This window comes from Nannobrachium achirus (assembly GCF_963921795.1).
Source record: "Nannobrachium achirus genome assembly, chromosome: 1".
In the NCBI taxonomy this organism is placed as follows: Eukaryota; Metazoa; Chordata; class Actinopteri; order Myctophiformes; family Myctophidae; genus Nannobrachium; species Nannobrachium achirus.
The window spans coordinates 51,518,317-51,537,355 of record NC_137810.1 but is presented as its reverse complement, the minus strand read 5'-3'; the positions used below and the strand labels follow the sequence as shown (position 1 = coordinate 51,537,355).

Genomic DNA, 19,039 nt, shown 5'->3' with positions numbered 1-19,039 from the left:
GTCTATCAGTCTTTGCCATTCAGAGGATTTTGTATGTTATTTTGCAATCAATCATTCTTGGCATAATGTGAAGTGTGACATTTGTGACATTTGTGAAGTGTCGTGGAGCATGGAGAAGTGGTTCACAGCTCTGAGCCTGGGGACCTAGACTACTGCCAGTTTCTATTATTCTAGGAGTCTAGGTGTAATTAACTGCCTGGAACCTTTGTAATTAATTACTCTCAATTCCATTCACAGCATGCAGAAAATCCGTCTAGCTTTCACCTCAAGTCAAAATGGATCTCTGACTTGAAAGCTCAAACAAAATGGCAATGTTGTTGAGCCCCAAGGAGCAGCTTAGGAACAACCTGCATACATGGCTTTATGCACAACTATAACAGCAATGAGTCCGTGCTCCCTGCTCGGTGTTACCGAGACAGAAATCGATGGATTTTCATGTTTTTAATTTACTGACTGTTTATTAAACATTTGTCTATTATGCACGAGCAAATGAAACCTGGTTAAAACCATGGTTAAAAATAATTTGTATTGACTTGAGGGGGGGTTGTAGAACACCATAAACCATTCGAACGTGCAGGTGCTTGATAGGCAAATGACAGCTATTCTTACTTGGACACAAACCCCTTGCATAGAGCACTGCTCTATCACGCCCAGTTGGGTAAAGGGCTGTCCATAGTCTCCATACTAGTATCTCTGTGAGTTAGGACTTTCCGACGTGCAGATTTCCAAACTCTAAATCGGTGTAATGCTTTTCAGATGTCGTGAGTGACGTCATTTTGTAGTTGAACCGGACCTTTCCGTCAAAGTTTGGTTTCGGACAAAGTATGGATAGGCCTTTAGTTGCTTTTCCACTGTATGGTATTGGCTAAACTCTACTGAATCTCTTTTAGTGTTCCACTGTTCCATTGGGCACTGGTACTGTGTTTGGTATCATCTCTGCCGAGGTTCCAACTCAAGTGAGCTATACAACAATATATGTCAGCTGTACAATTACAATGCTACCACATTACTTGCCCTTCTGAAATGTTTTAATTTCAAGGACCACCATATAACACCATATATAATGAGATGGTACAAATGGACCCGTGGGACCGTTAAGGAATCGGTCCGTTAAGAGGGAATCGCTAAGGAACCGGAATCGTAAAAATCCTAAAGAAACAAGGGAGTTGAGCCGGTACCATGCAGTGGACATGTACAGTACAGAACAGTTCTGCACACAGCACATGGAACAGAACACCTTGTATTGACATTGTACTGCATACAACATAATTTATGGGAGTTGTGAATTATGCATTGCGAAACCGAAAGGTAACGCATTCAATCAATCTCAACAAAAGAAACCCATTTTTGTCATCAACAGCTGCTGGCAGAATCCTGGCACAGCGTATGCCACAATGAAAGACTGCACCGCTGCCTGCGTATTACCAGTCTCAATGAAAATGCCTGGTTTAAATTGGTCACGTTAGTCTACAATTAGGTATTATATGAGTCATCTATCTAATGACGGAACACTAGTCATTGGTTGGTCACTGGTCAGTATCGATGACTAGCCTGGAAGGCCCAGTTTGACTGCAGGCATTGGATAGTGTTGAAGTCAGTTGTTCCCTCCTCCTTTCCCATGCCTTCGCTTCTCTTTCTCTTCCCAGGCTGCCAGCCGTTGTTTACACCCTGGCACGTCCATCAGGTTTAGAGAGAGGGAAGTAATCAAGAGAACATGGAAGGGAATAAGTACACACAGAATAACAACACTAGCTTGTAACAGTCCCTGGCTGCCAGACCTTCTCACTACTAGCACTTCCCTCTTTTCCCCCAGTCTAATAGAGTCAATCCCCTTCTTCGATCCCTCTCTCTCTCTCTCTCACTCAGCCAGTTTTTCAGGCTCTACTCCCTACACTCACTCACACTGCCTCTGGCGAAGCACAATGTTTGAGAAAGCTTCACACACAAGCTGTGTGTGTGTGTGAGTGAGTGTGTGTGTTCTCCATGTCTGTGGTTTGTATGAGACCTGTTACTTCACTCACACACACGCACACTACTGTGCTTGTGCGCATGTGTGTTTACGCAAGCAAATGCCCTGTGTGTGTGGACGACGTCCACACAAATCTCCCCCCACAGTCCTTTTGAGTTTCTCCTTCGACAAACGTACTTTTAGAGGGAGCCTGTTCACACAACTGAGACTGGGTCATGTCCCATCTCCAGGTATGCAAGCCCAGGCACGTCTGTGCTTTTCCCAAACCGATGCTCGTTCCCAGAGCTTTGTCCATTTAGCCTGTGTTTTAGGGGTGTCTTTTGGCCTTAAAATACAAATGATGTTGACTTACTGGACTCAAGGGGTGAAGATGTAAAAAGCGGTAAAACATTTTCCTCTTGCCATATTGCTTTCTTCAGTAAGCGTGGTTTAAGTTCGACTTGAGATGCCGCGAAACTATCTGGCTGACTTGACATTTATGTCCCTAAAGGAAGCTACAATACTATTTCACTTCGGAGGTCACATGTGAGGCATCGTCTGGAGCTGATTGCACAGACGTGTTGGAACGATTGCATGCTAGTTGGTAAATGGTGCCTTTATATGTCTCCTTTTAGACAAAGTGCTTTGTGCATTACATTCAACCATTCACACACATTCACACGCCAATAGGAAAGGCAACCATGCAAGGCACCAACCTGCACCTTGGGAGCAGTTAAGGGTTAAGCGTCTTGCTCAAGGACACTAAGCCAGGAGAAGCCAGGGATCGATCCTGGGAACCTTCTGATTCCCAAGCGGTCACTCTACATTCTGAGCCAGAACAAAGATGATGTTGTGTGACTGTGTGTGTGTGTCTTGAGTATATTTGTGTGCCTGTGTAGACTAGAGAAGGGGAGGCTCTCTCCATTCCGACATGTCGCCACTCCGAAAATTGACTACTTATTGTCGGAGTGGCGACACTCCCATAGGGGTTAAGTTTAGGGTTAGGGTTAGAGATAGGGTTAGTGTCGGAATGGAGACATGTCGGAAAGGAGACATGTCGGAGTGGCGGGATGTAACCGTAGAGAAGATGGAGGGGCAAGGCCGGTACTTGGTATCAGGGTCTTAGATGACTTGCCAGAGTGAGTGCCCCATTGACACACTTCCACATCTGTTGCAGCAAGCCAACAGCCTGCGGCGGGGCCAATGATAGAGCTGCATTGTCCTGCTGCCCTGCGGGTCAGCACAACAACACCACCAAGTTCCTTATTCACTGCCCCCGTTCATCCGCATTGTAGTGCAGTTAGTTTGACCAAAAAAAGCTGCCTACTGTTTAGGTGTAGCCTAAATGTAATGCATAACCTAAGTATAGCAGCTGTCTTGGCCTACCGTTTCACATAGGCTAGCATTTTCTCTCTGCACAACAATGGCTGTAAGACTGGCTGGACCGATATGTATTGCCCCTTTACTTTAGTATTGCTGCTGTAGTGTGGTATAAACACAAACACACAGATCAGAGGAGAGGAGAGGAGACAGAGCTCTGTAAATACATCAAGGGCACCTAGACTTTTATCAGGCTTTATTCTATCATTACCAATGAAAATACTGTATATTCACATTGCTAATCAAAAAAATCTACATTTTGACTGTATTGCTCTGATTTCCTTAACTAGGCTAATGCCCATTTCCATAGGTGTTGCTAGTGCATTACGTATGGGGAAGCTTCAATTCCCAGGACTTTTATAAAACAACATTTTTGCACGTTAAGGTCTATGGAATAAGAGGTCTCATCTGCCCATGAAATGTATCAATGAGCCCGATTGGACCGTAAGCCTGAACATATTACAGATATCACTGAGGTGTGAGAATAAGTCCAATATGTCTATTCATTCTTCTCAGCTCAGACATCTTCTCATCAGGTTCATTTTCCTTTACCAGGCAGTCAGACATAATGTTACTGTTCAATAAGAGGATCTGTCACTCATTACTGTATGTGTGCATGCTTATTTACAGCTGGTGCTGCTTTAGAGGCATTCAGATCTTTTATAGCCTCTTAACACACAAGTCATTTAAAATTCATAGTGAATGGAACATTTTAATGAGTAATGACCGCTTAGGTTTAGTTGGTTAGTTCTTTCCAAGACTTTGACTTTGTTGCATGTCGATTTTTCATGGCATGGCATGGCCTACGTGTCGTGCTGAAGGAGTGTATTGAGAAGTAAAGCAGAATTGTCGCTTAATCCACATCTGGACCATCTGGTATAAATCATATTAGGTGCTGCTCGTAAACAAATAACCTTGTGTGATTTTCAACTATCTTCCAAAAAGCACTGTGTACAGCAAAAGCTGTTGCCTGGTCCATTGCTTTGGTGTGTGAGAGGGATAGAAATTCTGCTGCTGTTGCCTTTTATCTCTCCCTTTTGTCTGATTCACCTCTTTTCTTTTAATCATTCTTTCACTCCGCCTTTCACCGTTCTCTCTCTGTTTAGTTTCTGTTTCTTTGGCTCTCTCTGTGTGTGTGTGTGTGTGTGTGTGTGTGTGTGTGTGTGTGTGTGTGTGTGTGTGTGTGTGTGTGTGTGTGTGTGTGTGTGTGTGTGTGTGTGTGTGTGTGTGTGTGTGTGTGTGTGTGTGTGTGTGTGTGTGTGTGTGTACAGCACAGTGGAAGAACAATACGTAATGCTGTGTTGTCCACGCTAGGATACGATAAATAGAATTCTTCACTGTCTATCTTCATGTCGAAGACATGCCTTGGACAGAATACGCACTCTCCTTCATTGCACATGCACGTGTAAGAACTAGCACGTTGTGTGTGTGTGTGTGTGTGTGTGTGTGAGCCATAATTGAGTTGTTCCAGAGCTGTAATACTAGTGAGTGGTGTTCCTGACTGCCTGGAACTGACTGATAAGCTGCACTCTGGACCAGACCTCACATTTGAGCCACAGGTGACGCTGTGCATGAGCGCACGCACGCACACATGCACACACAAGCTGCGCATAAACAAATGTGATGATCCTGCCAGCTGCTTCTAAATGCTGGCAAGGTGTGTGTGTGTGTGTGTGTGTGTGTGTGTGTGTGTGTGTGTGTGTGTGTGTGTGTGTGTGTGTGTGTGTGTGTGTGTGTGTGTGTGTGTGTGTGTGTGTGTGTGTGTGTGTGTGTGTGTGTGTGTGTGTGTGTGTGTGTGTGTGTGTGTGTGTGTGTGTGTGTGTGTGTGTTATGGATGGGACGATAAGTGATATTATCGTTTATCGTGATAAACCCTGGCAAATTTTCTGTCAAATGTTCCAGCCCCAGGATAATGGATTTCGATTAACGCAATGATATCGTAAATCGTGATTTCTTTTGTCACAATAATCGTGATATGACATTTTCATATCGTCCCATCCCTTGTGTGTGTGTGTGTGTGTCTCACTCTGACAGACCTCATGTGTGTAAGCAAAGCACCGCTCGGAGATTAATGTTATTTAACCTAATAAGGAGGTTAAAGTCAGGACGAGAATTCATGCGTGAGTTCAGTTCAGTCAGTCATCCTAGCAAACGTACAGCATACACACACATTAACTATGCAAACCATAACACCGACACACATTAACAAGCCCACTGTAAATCATACACGTCGTCCATCCATGCATGCAAATTGCGCACAGACGTACACAGTACACACACACACACACACACACACACACACACACACACACACACACACACACACACACACACACACACACACAGAGTCTGCAACCGTTTCGTCTGTGCACACACCTGGTGCTTTGTGCGAAGGTTAAACGAGGTGGAGTCTCGTGCAGTATAGTCTAAACACAGAGGTGCAGCCCAAGCCTCTTGTCAGCTTCAAACGCTCTGAGGAGAATTTAAGGAAAGTGGGAGGAGGAGACTAGGTAACAGAGGAGGCCGGCAGTCTTTTGAAGCCCCAGACATGTCTCTCTGTATTCCTCTTTCTATCTTTCTGTCCCTTTGGCCTCTCTCTCTCTCTCTCTCTCTCTCTCGCTCTCGCTCTCGCTCTCTCTTCAGTAGTTAGCTCCTTTTCTCCTCAAATCACCTTGTGTTTCTTCCTGTCTTCCTTCCCTCGCGTTTTTATCGTCCTCGAATCCACAATGCCTTATGATTATTATGATGTGACAAGACTATGTTTAAAGGTAACAACAACACACATCATTTTCTGTGTGTATAACATATGTTGGTTCTCAAACCTTTGTTTAAACCAATAAACCAAATGTTTATTTATTTGGCTGCAGACCCCTATCTGAAAAGGTTTTGTACCCCAGAAGAGAAGATTACAATTATTCAAAAATGTCTATATTTTCCAAACATTTTCAAAAATAGCAGAAGTACAAGCTTATAGATCTGCTATTTTTGAATAGCCAACATATAAATGGATAAAGTGGTTAAAATGATTAAAACTACTTTTGCTGGGGACCTGGAACCTCCTCAAGGCCCGGCCCTGGGGGTTCCTGGATCCCACTTTGAAAACCACAGGTCTATATAATAGTCTATATAATACTGTGTGTGTGTGTGTGTGTGTGCGTGTGCGTGTGCGTGTGTCTTTATGTAAGCGGGCAGTTGGTGGGACTCTTAAGTTGTCAGTGAAGCCATATGTATGCCCTGTGTGAGTGACACAGAGACTATGTATAGTATGTGCGTGTGATTGAGTGACAGTGAAGCACCAGTGTTTCTAAGAGATGTCGACAGCACTGTGTCAGCCAGGCTGGCTCAGGGTGAGACTGTGTTGTTGGTCTTGCAGTGTTGTTCTTCACACGGCAATGCTGACAGCATTTGGACTGAAGGGAAGAGGGTGGGCTGGGCAGTAGAGATGGGACGATAGGAAAATGTCATATCACAATTATTGTGACAAAATAAATCAAGATATTGCAATAATCAAAATCCATTATCCTGGGGTGGAACATTTGCCAAAAAATATCAGATCTACAAGCTCACAACGTGTCGCAACACGTTGTGAGCTTGTAGATCGGCAAGAGTGAAAAAAAGACGTATATTATAAGTACCTGTTACCAATTATAGAGGGTGATAAGATAAGAATTATGATACATAATTCTATGTTTGTGTATGAGGCTCATATGACCATATAATATATATTGAACTGAACTTACAGTATTAGAAGACCACATTTTGGTCGCATACTGTAGGTTCAGGCTAAACTGATTACAGGTCATAGTAACTTTGGTTGCCCTGACTACGAAATCATGATATACTGTATGTCACTAGTGGTGGAAAATTACCAACACTACGTGTCCCTTTCTTCCTGTTACTTCCTTGTTATGATCTGGGAACCAATCAATAAGTCCCACGATCTTATACTGTCATAACTGTACTCTTTATATACATGTTAAACTTCCATTTTGGGAGAGAGAGATTTAGAAAGCTGCCACTAGGATGGTAGCTCACTGTTTGTCTCCTCTGTCTGCTCTCTTAAAATACAGCAATCTAAGATATAGTCCTTTGGTCTCTTTGTCTTATTTTAATTATGGATTTATAGATCCATACTTGTTTAACATTAATATGAATTTACATTTCAGAGGGTTTAAGTGGTACCGGATATGCAGCTTGGCAAATAAAAGGTGAATTGATCCCAGTGCATGACGGAGGACAATATCACGATAAATTAAATCTCCACGATACAATTATCGTGAGTGTTTTCTATCACGATAAACGATAATATCGCTTATCGTCCCATCCCTACTGGGCAGCCGGGTGGGCAAACGCGGCAAAAGACGCAATCCGGCCTTTGCCACCAGCCAGGGCCTCCCTGGACTATTATGGGATGACCTGACTGAGTAGATCAGGCTAGCAAGATCAGTGTTCTGTCTTTTAAATCACTTCTTAAAACGCACTTTTATCGACTTGCTTTTACTAACAGACTACAGTCTGTTTTTGTATTCTCATCTTTTTATGTTTCTTGCACACGTTTTGTCCTTGTTTTGCCCTTTTATTGTTTCTCACAGACACAATGTTTCCTTTTTTGTTTTTTATCTTTGAAGCTGTGTGAAGTCTCTTTGTGACTCTGTCTACAAGCTCACAACAGCTTGTACCATAGATGGGCTATTTTTCCACTATCATTCAAAATGTGTCAAGTAAGTTGAATCCAAAAATCCAGAAACCAGGTAGAAAGTGCTCCTCCTATACAAATAAAGTATTTTATAATGTATCGCTTTTGTGTGAGACGCTGTTGTATGATCAAGTAGGGCATACAGAAAAACACAAAATGTCAAATATGGAGACTAGAGAGCCGGGTTTCTGCACGACAGAGGCGATATAAGGGGCTGCGGCATTGGCTCAGGGGTAGAGAAACCGTCATTAGAACACGGTGGGTTCCCGAAGGGTTCCCAGTTCGAATCCGTGCTCCTCCAGGGTTAGTGTGGAAGAGTCCTTGAGCAAGACTCTGAACCCCTAGTTGCTCCCGGTGAGCAGGTTGGTGCCTTGCATGGTTTCCTCCGCCATCGGTGTGTGAATGTGTGTGTCAATGGGTGAATGTAATGCACAATCTCTGTAAAGCACCTTGGATAGAGGCGCTATATAAATGCACCATTTACCATTTTATATAATACCGTCTGTCTCCAATAGGGCTGTCACGATATGACATTTTACATGATGATTAATTGTCACTCAAATAATTGGCGATTAACGATTTAATTGTGTTTTTGTCATTGAAAATTACATTTCTGTTTGGCTTTTAGGCTTTTAAGTTGCACATGGCAGATATGACACAAAACCTAAATACACGAAGAAATGACTGACATATTTGACAACGTACTACTTAAAAAATAACATTGATAGTGGAAATAGCCGATCTACAAGCTCACAACTTGTGAGCTTGTAGATCTGCTATTTCCACTATTTCGGACATTTTTCAACATTCACGATTATGACAAAATAATTGCGATAATGTCAAATAATCACGATTAGACGATTATGTAATAATTGTGACAGCCCTACACTTGCTGTTGTGGTCATCAAAAACCTCATCTCTCTCTCTCTCTCTCTCTCTCCACCAGGTGAGAGTGCGATGCTGAGGAGAGGTTCCAGAGAGTGAGGCCATGGGCTGTACCTCAGCCAAGCAGGTGTCTGCCGTGCCCAACGATGAAGAGGGACGCGGTAAGGCCTACAGCAACGGGGACCTCTTCACCGGTCAGTTAGCATCCGTCAGGCACATACCCGCTGTAACACCCTGTCCCCGTCCCACACACACATCTCAACTGCTTCTGTGGAGTCCCAGTGGCCCATCTCTCTATCTATCTGTCTATCTTCTCAGTATGTTTATGTTTTATTGCTGGACATAACTTTTTGGCAGAGCGTTAAGTTCTCCATTTCAGGTGTTTATTATCAATAGCGCTGTTTTTACGGCTGGCCATCAACGCTGACCCTGGGTCTACCCCGGGACAACGGGGCCGGCCGCACCCAGCCCAGCAGTGCGAGATGCTGCTGCTGCTGCGTGTCCTTTAGTGTCCCCTGTTATGGCCTCAGTGGTGCATGGAACTGCAGAGAGTGTAACGAGAGAAAGGGAATACGAGGGCAAGTAGGATGATGTTGTACGCAGTAAAAATCCTCAGTGTTCATTTAACCCATTTAGGCCTAGGATTATTGACTGCTTTAACTATTGAAAAATAGCAGATATACAAGCTCACAGCGCGGCACCGAGTGCCGCGCTGTGAGCTTGTAGATCTGCTATTTTTGAAAAATCATGATTTCTTTTGCAAGTCTTTGAATATATCTACTTAAAAGCGAACATTTGTAACTCAAATATTTACTTCTGGGTGGTCCCTGGAACAACATATTTTGAGATGGGGGTCCGTGGCCAAATACCTGTAATTTTGGGGGTCCTTGACATGAAAAGGTTTGAGAACAGCATGATTTAGGGGAAGGATTTAGAAGTCGGGTCAAAGATATTCAAAGACTTGCACTCATTTTCACTATTTTTCAAAAATAGCAGATCTACAAGCTCGCAGCGCGGCACTCGGTGCCGCGCTGTGAGCTTGTATATCTGCTATTTTTCTAAAGTTAAAGCATAAAATAATGGTTAAAGTGGTTAAAATTTAACGCAACTCGGGCGCGTTCCAGGTATTTGAGATTTAACTCCGTTGGCCCTCCTGACACACTGAAAGCTCCACAGTGGCTCTCGCACGTCAAGTCAGGCGACTTCACATTGAAAGGTGGGCGAATATAGTCCGTTTTCAAACATTTTTCATAAAGGGCAGATGTACAGGCTTGCAGCGCGGCACAGAGTGATGCGCTGTGAGCTTGTGCATCTGTTATTTCTAAATATTTGGATGTACCCACAATTATTAAATCATTCGAATCCACTCCGCACTGACCCAAATGAAATGACTGGTATACAAAAAATATACGTACCTCTGTCGTTCACTCGAACCATCTATTATTTTTCTGGATATGTGCAGATGGACTTTTCCTTCTTCTTTTCCTTTGGGCTGTTCCCTTCAGGGGCTGCCACAGCGAATCATCTGCCCCCATCTCACCCCGTCCTCTGCCTCCTCTTCTTTCACACCAGCTAACTTCATGTCCTCTTTCACTACATCCATAAATCTCCTCTTTGGCCTTCCTCTAGGTCTCCTGTCTGGAAGTTCCAACCTCGGCATCCTTCTACCGATATACTTATGTTTCTTAAAAGAGAATTTAGAACGGGTCAAACCTTTACACACCGCAATACAAGTTTGAGTTTGTCTACGCCTTGCAGTATTACACCTCGTGTTGTTTCCCGCGTGTCGACTCTCCAAAATAGAACCGTGCTCTGAAAGACACTGTAGATGTGTCTGTCAACAGGCACCCACTTGATACCTCCAGTGTGGCTAGAGCCACCGTGAACAATAGGTGCGTCTGATGATGATGCAAGTGGTCTGACACTTTCAGTGTTTCGGGGCCTTGAGATTTGTACAAATGTAACCAAATTGACCCGTAAGAGATCATTTGTACATCCTCAGTTACGAACAGATACCTTTATCAACTGAGAATTTGACTGTGTGCAGAGCGAAAGAGAATAAGTGAGTCGGCATAATGTTGAGAATGTGGATCTAGTTAGCGGCATCAGTTATAGCTGTCCGTATAGCTTTGATGTGCCGTCGCAGAGTGGAACTAAATAACACAGAGAGAGAGAGAGAGAGAGAGAGAGGGAGAGAGAGATGATGATGGGTGGATGAGGGATTAACAGAGATTAAGAATTAGGAGCAACACTCACTCTATTACAGGCACACATACAGAGCCGGAGGGATGAGCTGGAGGTTCTGACTCGGTCAATATGTCATGTTTGTCTTGTCATCCCTCTCTCCCTCCCTCTGACTTTTCCTGCCCTTTTGTGACTCTCGTGCTCTCTCGTGTAGCCTGTCTTTCCTTTGCTCCCTCTTTTTAATATGTTCCCTCGTTGGTGTTGCCTTTTTCCCCTCTGTTCTCTTCTCACTACTTATTTGGTTTCTCGCCACTTTTCTTTACTTCAGGGGTCTTCAGCAGGGGGTCCGGGACCCCTAGGGGGTCCTCAGAGTTACTTTAGGGGGTCCTCCAAATCTTTGTGTGAATCTTTTTTATATTAACCACTTGAACCCTAGCGTCCATATTCTGAGAACTTTAGCCAAAAATAGCAGATCTACAAGCTCACAACGCCTCACGCAGCGAGGGGTTGTGAGCTTGTAGATCGGCTATTTTTTGCAAAGAGCTTTGGAAGGGAAAAAGAGCAGACTAAGTACAGTAAAAGGTCAAGTTTATTAAATATTGACTGTTCAAGTGGTTAAATATCTGAAACGCACATTAACATGAATCCAAAATATACAGATGATTGCGCTGTCAAACAATGAAACTATGGAAGGTTGTGGGGGTCCCTGCTTCATCTCTCTCTCAACTAAGGGGTCCTTGTCCTGAGAACGTTGAAAGACCCCTGCTATACTTACTTAAAGCCTATATACTTATAGTCCCCTGGGATCCCCCCCCCCGGGGTCTGTCCTTTGCCCCCTAATGTTCTCCCTCTACACACAAAAAAATATTTGTCACTGTCAATAGACCATCCACAAGGCAAGCTCACAAGTGGCGAGCTTATTTCGGCATGATGCACCAGAAAAGGGATGGTGGGGAATAGATGAAAGAATGGTAGGATTAGGAAGAGAGAGGAATGTGTTCCTTGAGAGAGGAAAAGAAATGAGGATGATGTGTACTGAGGTCTCTCTCTCTCTCTCTCTCTCTCTCTCTCTCTCTCTCTCTCTCTCTCTCTCTCTCTCTCTCTCAGTGGCGTCAGTTCAGAAAAAGCTAAGGTATGGCAACATGACTGGTGTCTTGCACGCGTGCGAAGTTGCCATACCTTAGCAACAGGCATGATACATTTATTTTAAGAAGTACATTCTATTTTTTTCCCCTGTTTCTACAGTTTCTTGGGCTGGATATGGCAGCCTGGAATGGTTGTTCAAGTGCAGCTAAACTTGTTAGTAAACGTGCCACAATTAACAATAATTAATTGCACCTGTGCAGCTGACTTGAGGAACCTGGGAATATACCATTTTGTCAAAATGGGGAGAATACCTTGTTAAAGTGACCATTTTGTAACATTTTGCATTTGTAGTTATTTTATTGTAATTTAACAACATAATAACCAGCACAGATAGACAAAGAGACATTCATGGATTTATATTTAAAAGTAACTTTTATTTTCCCCCCTGGACCCAGGGTATGGCAGCTGCATACCCCTGCCATACCCAATTGACGCCCCTGCGCGCGCGCTCTCTCTCTCTCTCTCTCTCTCTCTCTCTCTCTCTCTCTCTCTCTAAATGTACATGTCCTCTTCCTGTTCCCTGCTCAAGGCTGTGCACCCCCCCTCTTGTTGTGTATCTCCCCCTCCCCTCCCTCCCTTCCCTTCCGGTCTCTCTCTCCAAATCCCAGTGTTCTCTCTCTCTCTCGCTCTCTCTCCCTCCACTCGCTCTCTTCCTCTTGTCTCTGGGCACAACATTAGGTCATGGCCTTGTGTCCTTCCTGCACCCCCCCACCCCCCCTCTCTCTCTCTTTTCCCCCCCTCCCTCTCTCGCTCATTCTCTCTCTGTCTCCATGTTTAGGCCTATCTGTTAGTATCGTACGGTATGTGTGTATACAGTGTGTGTGTGTGTGTGTGTGTGTGTGTGTGTGTGTGTGTGTGTGTGTGTGTGTGTGTGTGTGTGTGTGTGTGTGTGTGTGTGTGTGTGTGTGTGTGTGTGTGTGTGTGTGTGTGTGTGTGTGTGTGTTATGCAGAGCATGTGCATACAGTATGTTTTGCTTGGTTTTATTTCCCGTATTTGTTGTGTTCACCTGCCTATACAGATGGAAATGAGCCAGCAGATGGACACGTCCTCTGGTACAAAGCATCTTTTCTCTTTGCTTGAGATGAATCTATTTTGTTTTGTACACAGTCGCTGTACAAAACAAAAGTGTGAAAAGTGTGTTTGTCAAGCAAACACAGAACGTGAAAGCTGAGCTCCTGGATATAGACGTTATTAATTACTGTGTGTATGCTATGTGTCTAATATAATGCACTTAACCCACTTATTACCTACAACCCTTGATGCTTTTTGGAGCTGTGTGGAACACAAGCTCCCTATACGTGGCCGTGTGTGTAGGTATGTGGGTGGGTATGTGGGTATGTGGGTCTGTGGGTCTGTATGTAGCCTGTATGTAGTAACCCTGGGTGACCAGAGAGGTGCTGTTGAGTCTAGCCTGCCCTGAGCATCAACTGCAATACACACACACACACACACACACACACACACACACACACACACACACGCACACGCACACGCACACGCACACACACACACAGCTCCACTTCGAACAGAGGTTCGATTTTAAATATACTTACAGTATCTGCCTGTTATGGTCATTCAGGGCTTTCTCCTCATGTTTCTGGAATATATTATTGTTTGTGGCAAAATTAAGTTATACAGTAGTTATGCGCCAATACTTTCATGATGCTATGCACACTACAATAAATGAATTGTTGAATAGAACCACATTGGAAACAAGTCCTCGGGAGAAAGAAAAGTCTCAGGTCTTAGCTCAATTGTTTTACTCTGTACTTTGTTACTTTTACGTGTAACTCTGTACTTCCGTGCTGTTTACATTTTTGACCAATAAAGTATTCAATCAACCAATCAATCAACAATCAATTGTCTCCATGCAGCGTCTTCATAATTCATTTCGGTTTAATTCGCCATCTGCCTATGCAGTTTACTATCCTAACCATCACATCTTGTCTGTGTTTGGAAGGGTAACGCCTGACACGGTGGTTCCCCTGACACATCACTGTGATGTCAGATACTCAGAGCAGGGATCTCCATATTTGGGCATAAAAGGGATTGTGTTAGGGATCTCCATATAGGGGCATAAAAGGGATTGTATCCCAGATGATGCCCTGTTAGGAGAACCACACTAACAGAATCCATATATGGCCAAGACAGATGGATGGCGCGACCTCGCCATGATCTGCCTATGCTTTTCGCCCATAGGCGTTTTACTGGTAGAAGTATTATTGTATTTTGATGGTGTTTACCCTGGTATACTGCAATACCTTGACACCGCCCATTACATATGGGTGTGTGCCACACGCACACACAACTGCACATACTCAGGAGGACTGTTGACCTTGTATCCGCCTTCTGATAGACCCGGTGACATCTACATGCGTGTGCGTGCGTGCATGTGCGCGTGCGTGAATGTCATGTACAGCAAGGTCTTGTGGCCAGAGCTGCCTGCAGTGATGTCAGAGAGAATGATGGACAATGGGAAGGACAGACAGACAGGCCAGCTAGAACCGTGAGAGAGGATTTGTGTTTAATGTGTTATTACCTTCAGCATTATAGTAGAATTGTACCTCTGTACTTTTTGCAAACTGTTAATAAAGTATTCAGTCAAATCAATGGGGTAAAACTGGGCGGGATAAAGACCAGAAAGATTCACAGAACCAATGCAAAGACAGGGTGGGCCTTCATATTTGGACGGTATCAGGAGTGGGCTTCAAAGCAGTGTGCGTAGGTTTCTTAGCATTGGTTTTCTCTGCCGTCCTCCTCCTAGCCAATCAATTGGATGAATTTACATTTCCCCAGACATATCAGTAGGCGTGTAGAGCTCTGATCATCTGTCAACACAAGGCTACTATTGAACTGGATAGTGTCGATTAGAGCTCGCTCAAGCTACGACCCCCAAAATAACACCCGTCTATCAGACAGACAGACAGACTGTAAAGCCGAGCGTACAGTCTGTTTATGTTTAAGTCTGTGGTTTTTCAAATTGGGTCTGTCCGGGGACCCCCAGGGGTCCTTGGAGGGGTTCCAGGGGATCCCCAGGAAAATGTGTTAACGTGGCTATTTAAAAATAGCAGATGTGCAAGCTCTTGTACATCTGCTATCTTTGAACATTTTTGAAAAGAAAAAAAAAACTTCTTAACACAAATCTTCTCTTCTGGGGCAAAACCTTTGGCATAAAACCATTTCAGATGGTGGTCCGCGGCCAAATGTATATGGATTTTGTGGCTCCTTGACACAAAAGACTTTGAGATCCACTGATTAAAATGATGACCTGTTCCATCCACCCCGGTTTGCCAACTCTGCTCTGGTCGATCGCACTGTCCTGCTTTGTTAAGTGATTTCCACACTCAAGTTGTTGTAAAGCCTCGTAAGGACACTGAGGGAACCAAAACAAGCGCTCCTCCCTAGCTCAGCCGCAGTGGAAATTGCTTTTCTGCTGTTCATGTATGCAGTCCACCACACTCACTCACACACACACACACACACACACACACACACACACACACACACACACACACACACACACACACACACACACACACACACACACACACACACACACACACATTAGCTGGCTCAGTTTTACCTGTGTATTTCTTGTTGAACAGCAGTGGAAACTAGAAAGGCGCAGTGTGTTCTCTACCCCTCTCACACACACACATCTGCCCCCCCCCTTGTATATCAGACAGACTGCTTAACTCGTCTCGTGTGTGTGTGCACGCGTGTGCGTGCGTTTGCCTACGTGTTGTGTTATTGTATTGTGTGAGTAGAGAGCTGTACTACTAGACTGCCTTCAGTGTGTGTGTGTGTGTGTGTGTGTGTGTGTGTGTGTGTGTGTGTGTGTGTGTGTGTGTGTGTGTGTGTGTGTGTGTGTGTGTGTGTGTGTGTGTGTGTGTGTGTGTGTGTGTGTGTGTGTGTGTGTGTGTGTGTGTGTGTGTGTGTGTGTGTGCGTGCGCGTGTTACAAATCTGTATGCTTGAGCTTACGTGTGTGCTGCTCGTGTGTGTGTTGTGTGTCCCAGTGGTTGTGGCTGCCTGCTACTGTATGTCAGACTCCAGCTACTAAAAAACCTCCCCACCTCTACTCTACCCCTCCACACACACGCGCGCCCCACCCCCCGTAGTCGCTCTCGCACAATGCCCGGAAAGGCCGAACTCCCTTTCAAAAACACTGGAGTCCGTAAAGAGAAAAATAGCAACACTTCCACAACAGCATGTTTTTGATGTCTATGGTAATAATAATCAACGCGGTAGTGAAAGTGTGGAAACTGTGTGTGTGTGGGTGTATTGTGTCTAATAAGCACGCTGGGGTCACATGTCGTACACACACCGGTTGTGTGTCAGTTTCACTGTTTATCTTTCAGCCGACCCCAGTTCTTTTCTGTTTTGCAGTTTTTTGTGTGCGTGTGTGCACATAATAGTGTCATGTAATCCGTAATTCCCATGTGACCCGGGGTTCGCTGTTGGTTTCCCAACACCTCTGGTGCGTGACGTAAGCCAGGGGAAGACGGCCCGCTGTGTGAATAATGGTCCATGGTATATGTCAACACACTGTTTATAGGTCAGATGAGGGTTAGGCCGTTTGCCGTCCTGTTTTGAGTGTGTTTTGTGTCCTAAGCATAAGTTCTACACAAACATCAGATGTTGTGTTGTTGTGACGTATAGCTGCTGATTTCAGAGTGTTATCCCCTCAGTGACAGATGTCACTGTTTGTGTGTGTGTGTGTGTGTGTGTGTGTGTGTGTGTGTGTGTGTGCGTGTGCGTGCGTGCGTGCGTGCGTGTGAGAGAATGTCATGGCCATTGAGAGCTGTCGTCTCTGTCAGGTGGAAACCTCATAATGTCCAAAACCAGGGATGTCCCGATCAAGTTTTTTTGCTCCCATTCCGATCCCGATTTGATTTTGAGTATCTGCCGATACCGATTTTTCCCGATCCGATCTTTTGGCAATGCATTAAGGAAAAAGACGAGAAAAAGCACATTCAAGTTGTCCCTTTAGGTTTTATTTATTTAAATGACACCATTCATTCAGTCCAACATTGATATAGCTTTTCTTTCTTTTGGTGTGACTGAGTAACTGAGCTTGTGGATCCATTACTTTTGATGCTTTTGTATGACGCTGTAATATGATCAAGTCGGGCGTTCATTTATGGAAAAACACAAAGTTAGAATATGGAGATAAGAGGTTTCTGCCCGACTCTGTGTGTGTGTGTGTGTGTGTGTGTGTGTGTGTGTGTGTGTGTGTGTGTGTGTGTGTGTGTGTGTGTGTGTGTGTGTGTGTGTGTGTGTGTGTGTGTGTGTGTGTGTGTGTGTGTGTGTGTGTGTGTGTGTGTGTGTGTGTGTGTAAATGTCATGGACAGTGAGGGCTTATGGCCAGAGCAGGGATGTCAGAGAGAGTGATGGACGACAGACAGGCTAGCTGGAGCTGTGAGAAAGGATACATTCTGGATATAAAGACTCTTGACAGGCTGAAGCCGCCATTTGACACGCATATCACTGGCGCGTGTCAAGTGGTTCACTCTGGGTGGGAGAATTGGAAGCGTCAAATCTCTATAAACTCTGCACCACAATTAGTAATCATTGTTTCTTTATCTCAACGACCCAAATGAAACGAGGGATGTACCGTCATAAACTAGGAACCAGATCCAAACATTGAGGAGACCAGGAAACCGTTCCTTGACATTTGGAACCGTTTTCCGTAAACCGGTTTATCACACTGTCTGAGCTGGTTATGTGCACTTCACGTCTGCTATACAATTACAATACCAGTGGTTCTCAAACTGTTGAATTTCAACGACCACCATATAACTCTGAGAGTCACAGACCCGTAAGGGTTTATTTGGAACCCCCTATTGGAATCGTGAAAGGTAACCGTTAAAGAATCGCACCGTTAAGAGGGAATCTTTAAGGAACCAGAATCGTTATCCTAACCACACACACGCACGGTCGCACGCGCTCAGACCTCTGCCTGTTGCGTACATGCGTCATTCCATGCACTGTCTGCTCTTCCATTCACTTAATTCACTCTCTTCTATTTCTCTCTGACCGGCAAAGCAGCTCTTGAACGTCACTGGCTAAATATGTGCAAATGAAGACGGATCTAGTGTGGTTTCACAGGCAAACTGCGATTAGTATCTGTGCAGATCTTCATCTATTTAATAAAGGATGGACTTGTATTTCTCAAGAGAGAATTTAGACTTTTACGCAACTGCAATACAGGTTAAATTGATGCAATATACCCCGACAGAGAGGATACCATGGCCCCATGGCGCTCCTCGCACGTAGCGTTTATTGACACGCGCGCCGGCGTGTTATTAGCACAAATAGTTTCGCTCCAACAAACGTAAACATGGACTTCTCATGGTTGTGGTAAAGATTCAATGTCAGGTCATGAATGACCAGGTTGTGTAGCCAGCAGGATCAAATGACTCCAAGAGCTAAACAATGCATATCGTTGCTGTCGGGTAAACGTGTTTTGAGCATGTTGATCTGCTACTTTTGCTATATATTAATCCTCCTTTTATGTTTTTATCCTGGAAGGTTTTGGACATACTGTATGACAGTGGTTCAGAAATTTTTATCTCGAGACCCAAAAGAGAGACGATTGGGACGTTTGGGCCTGGGACCCCAAACCGCAGCAGATCTACAAACTCACAACCTGTCGCTTCGCGCCGCGTTTTGAGCTTGTAGATCAGCTATTTTCACTACTTCTGAAACATTTGTTCTCTGATTTATGGAATTTCTTAGATTTTTCTTTCATTTCTTCATGATATTATTGAAAAATCTATTAATTTAGTTTTTTAATTA

The 19,039-nt window shown here is 44.3% G+C and overlaps 1 protein-coding gene across 3 annotated transcripts in view; it reads left to right on the top strand.

Annotated features, from left to right (window-relative positions):
• Positions 1–19,039, top strand: part of LOC308283745 (uncharacterized protein C1orf21 homolog) — a 52,221-nt gene that overhangs the window by 13,650 nt on the left and 19,532 nt on the right. For 2 of the 3 annotated variants that reach the window (XM_080724223.1, XM_080724222.1), the window contains one exon: positions 8,971–9,103. In XM_080724223.1, the coding sequence (XP_080580349.1) occupies positions 9,013–9,103 (91 nt within the window). In that variant the 5' untranslated portion in view covers positions 8,971–9,012. Of the gene's footprint in view, positions 1–4,824; positions 4,888–8,970; positions 9,104–19,039 lie in introns of those variants that run through there. The other variant, XM_080724224.1, reaches the window with a different exon arrangement.